The sequence below is a fragment of the Diadema setosum genome, chromosome 5 (assembly GCF_964275005.1).
Source record: "Diadema setosum chromosome 5, eeDiaSeto1, whole genome shotgun sequence".
Taxonomy (NCBI): domain Eukaryota; kingdom Metazoa; phylum Echinodermata; class Echinoidea; order Diadematoida; family Diadematidae; genus Diadema; species Diadema setosum.
Window position 1 is genome coordinate 18,367,119 of NC_092689.1, and position 3,841 is coordinate 18,370,959.

At 47.2% G+C, this 3,841-nt stretch overlaps 1 protein-coding gene across 1 annotated transcript; it reads right to left on the reverse strand.

Annotated features, from left to right (window-relative positions):
* Positions 1-2,592: 2,592 nt before the first annotated feature.
* LOC140228760 (uncharacterized) lies at positions 2,593-3,471 on the reverse strand. The gene has a single exon (XM_072309037.1). It carries the CDS (start codon positions 3,469-3,471, stop codon positions 2,593-2,595), a length of 879 nt encoding a protein of 292 aa, XP_072165138.1.
* Between the last annotated feature and the right edge of the window lie 370 nt (positions 3,472-3,841).

Below are 3,841 nucleotides of genomic sequence, written 5' to 3' on the forward strand. Positions count from 1 at the left end.
GTGTTGAAAAGTGTTCACCTGACACTTCGTGGTGTTAATTTGACACTGTACCTGGTGTTATTTTGACACTGTACTGGTGTTAATTCAAAAATGACACCACATGGTGTTGATTTGATATTTGCTGGTGTTAATATCAATGGTTTAACACCCGTTCGGCTTCAATAAGGGACCACACCAGCTGGTGTTACTTTGGTGTAAATTTATTTTCAATTTTTTTCAAAAATCTAGCATTTTAATGTAAAATTCTTGATCGTCTTGTTTAAATTAAAAATCAACAAGAAGTGCAGTTACTAAGAAACTCTTCAAAAAACAGTTTAAAATTTGGAAATGACACCCGTAGGTGTTAATTTAACACCATAAATGAGCACCGACAATTTAACACCAGCTCGGTGTTCACTATTTAACACCGGACTTTTTGCAGTGCAGATTCTCACACTCTATAATTATATTGAATTCCATTATAGTATCATCGCCTTTGAAATAATTTTTACGGTCATCACTTATGTCAGCCAAAGATGCGGATGACATAGACCCCGTTTACAGTGCGAGGCTCGGCCGCGGCCGAGCCGCGGCCGAGCCGCGGCCGAGCCCTGCCTCTTCTTGGTGTAAACGCAAACTGGGCCAAATGCGCGGCCAATTGCGCGGCCAATTTTAGTCTGGCTTCCAAACCCTCTGCCTGTATCTTTCGCTATTCAGGATATTACCCCCTCAACGTCGAAAACTAGTATAGTTTAAGGTGGTTTTGTCCTGCAAAGGATTTTTTCCTTCGGCAAAGGCCTTTGCCCGAACGGCGACTTCGTCGCCACGGAATTCATTTGGCAAAGGGTCTGAAAACCAGACAATACCAAATTGCGTTTGTTTACAAGCAGAGCGCCACTACGACAAAATATTGAAAGGTTTGAATCAAAAGCGCGGCCGAGCCCAGCAGTGTAAACGGACAAAATTGCGAGGCTCGGCCGCGCAATTGAGGCCGGACTCGGCCGCGGCCGAGCCGCGGCCGAGCCCGGCCCCGCACTGTAAACGGGGTCTTAGCCCGGCCCCGCACTGTAAAACGGTGTTGTCTGGTTTTCAGACCCTTTGCCAAATGAATTCCGTGGCGACGAAGTCGCCGTTCGGGCAAAGGCCTTTGCCGAAGGAAAAAATCCTTTGCAGGACAAAACCACCTTAAACTATACTAGTTTTCGACGTTGAGGGGGTAATATCCTGAATAGCGAAAGATACAGGCAGAGGGTTTGGAAGCCAGACTAAAATTGGCCGCGCAATTGGCCGCGCATTTGGCCCAGTTTGCGTTTACACCAAGAAGAAGCAGGGCTCGGCCACGGCCGAGACCACCTCCAGAGCGAGGCCAAATGCGAGGCCAATTTTGGCCTCGCATTTGGCCTTTTGCGCGTTTACACTGAAGCGGGGCTGGGCTCGGCCGCGGCTCGGCCGCGGCCGAGCCTCGCACTGTTAACGGGGTCTTAGACCCCGTTTACAGTGCGGGGCCGGGCTCGGCCGCGGCTCGGCCGCGGCCGAGTCCGGCCTCAATTGCGCGGCCGAGCCTCGCAATTTTGTCCGTTTACACTGCTAGGCTCGGCCGCGCTTTTGATTCAAACCTTTCAATATTTTGTCGTAGTGGCGCTCTGCTTGTAAACAAACGCAATTTGGTATTGTCTGGTTTTCAGACCCTTTGCCAAATGAATTCCGTGGCGACGAAGTCGCCGTTCGGGCAAAGGCCTTTGCCGAAGGAAAAAATCCTTTGCAGGAAAAAAACCACCTTAAACTATACTAGTTTTCGACGTTGAGGGGGTTAATATCCTGAATAGCGAAAGATACAGGCAGAGGGTTTGGAAGCCAGACTAAAATTGGCCGCGCAATTGGCCGCGCATTTGGCCCAGTTTGCGTTTACACCAAGAAGAGGCAGGGCTCGGCCGCGGCTCGGCCGCGGCCGAGACCACCTCCAGAGCGAGGCCAAATGCGAGGCCAATTTTGGCCTCGCATTTGGCCTTTTGCGCGTTTACACTGAAGCGGGGCTGGGCTCGGCCGCGGCTCGGCCACGGCCGAGCCTCGCACTGTAAACGGGGTCTAAGTGCGGTAACTAACATGCTTATCATCGGTAGTAATTTACAAAAGCAGTCAAGAGATCCGCTATGGACATCCGTACCCTGTGATAGCTTTAGACAGTGATTGCAGTTCAGCATAAAAACAACGTACGTATGGATTGATTATCACCTCGTCAAATTGGGAGAACATTATTCGTTTTCTCGCGGGGACGTCATTCCGTAATCAGAGAAGACATGAATGTCACACACTATCTTTAGGTTAGGGGCGTTCCCCGTTAAAATCTTTCTCTACTTTCAAAATCAATGGCTATAGACAATGCTACGATTCAGAGTGATCACTGGAGAGGCTCCGTTTTAAAGTCAGTAAAATAGGTGCTAATCAATGATTTGCCACATGGTGCATCGTCTCACTGCCTTGCTTTACTACATTACGTTATGGTTTATAATAATTATGAAGTATGTTAGCTTTTCCGAGCGCTATTTGCAAGACAAGCATTGTTGATTTTTGTTGTGTTTGCTTGTTGTTCTCTCGGTCTGTTTCTAAAAGTTATTACTCTTGATCAACTTTGTAGATGTTTTTGTTGTTTGTATCGTATGTCGCTTCAAAACAACATCGACAGTAGTTAGGACACAGTCCACCGGAAGCTCTTACACCTTCAGGTCGACGATTCATCAGCGATCGCCAAGGGGGCGATTGCCGCACGATACGTGATCGATATGGAGCACTAAACCAAGCCTCTCGCTTGGAAGGCATGGCAGCTACCTTAGGCATTTTGATAGGTGGTGGTCGTGGAAGTACATATGCCGGCTTTTCAGGGCTGCTATGACCCGATGAAAAGTCAGTGTTAGTAGTCCTACTGCTGCAGCTTGATCTTTCAGAAGAAACTGACTTAGCGCGAGAGCTCATGGTTGCAAGGCGAGTAGTTAGGCTTGGAGTGTTCACTCTGTCTCCGTAGCTGTCGAGATCTCGTACAGAAGCAGACGATGCACGAGACTTGTCACCACGGATCGTACTACGGCAAGCGCGTTCGTATGCGCGTTGCATCTGTCGGCGTGACGACAAATTCAACGTCCGCGCAGTGATGTTGAGAGACGAGTTGGACCCAAGGGCGTAAGGATCGAAGTAAGAATTTGCGCTTATTGAGCGGGAAGGGTATACTCCAGGCTTAACGTAGGTGGTGCTTTGGTGGTAGGTTCCCTGTCCATCGTTCAGTTTGTTCACCATTTGAATCCATTCCGTCTCGCACTGTGGCATGAAGTAGTTCCGGCGACCCGAAGAGTTTCGTGCCAGCAGAGGTTGTGGATGAACAGTGATGCGCATGTAGTCCCTGTCGACAATGCTCTCTGTGATGGGATGATCAATCGTTAGATGATAATCATCCTTATAGTGTAGTGACGTCACTTTGCAGTTTTTCTGAATGGTTGCCATGATGTGTGTTGCGTGAAGTCCTATAACGTCCAGCAGAAATGGGTTCAAGCGACGGTCTTAGAAATGCCTTTGCAGAGGAAGATTGGAGTTGTGAATATCATGGTGTCTGTAAAATAAAAAACAAAAGAAATAGGTATAGATATATAATTACCATTAAATGAAATGCCACCTCCTATGCAAGTTCACAAAATGGAATAGAATGAAGTACGGAAACGAAGGACTGTCGTTAAAAAAAATCATAAAGATAAGAATAATAAAGATATGGACTTTTAATGTTTTAGATTTTTTTTTGAAACAAGGGATGCTCGTATGATGAAATATGCAAATGAAATGAGGTGATTATGTCCGTGTCCTATGTAAGTATCTCATT

Excerpts from the sequence above, each read along its gene's own strand:
- LOC140228760 (XM_072309037.1), bottom strand. The coding sequence starts at position 3,471 with ATGGCAACCATTCAGAAAAACTGCAAAGTGACGTCACTACACTATAAG.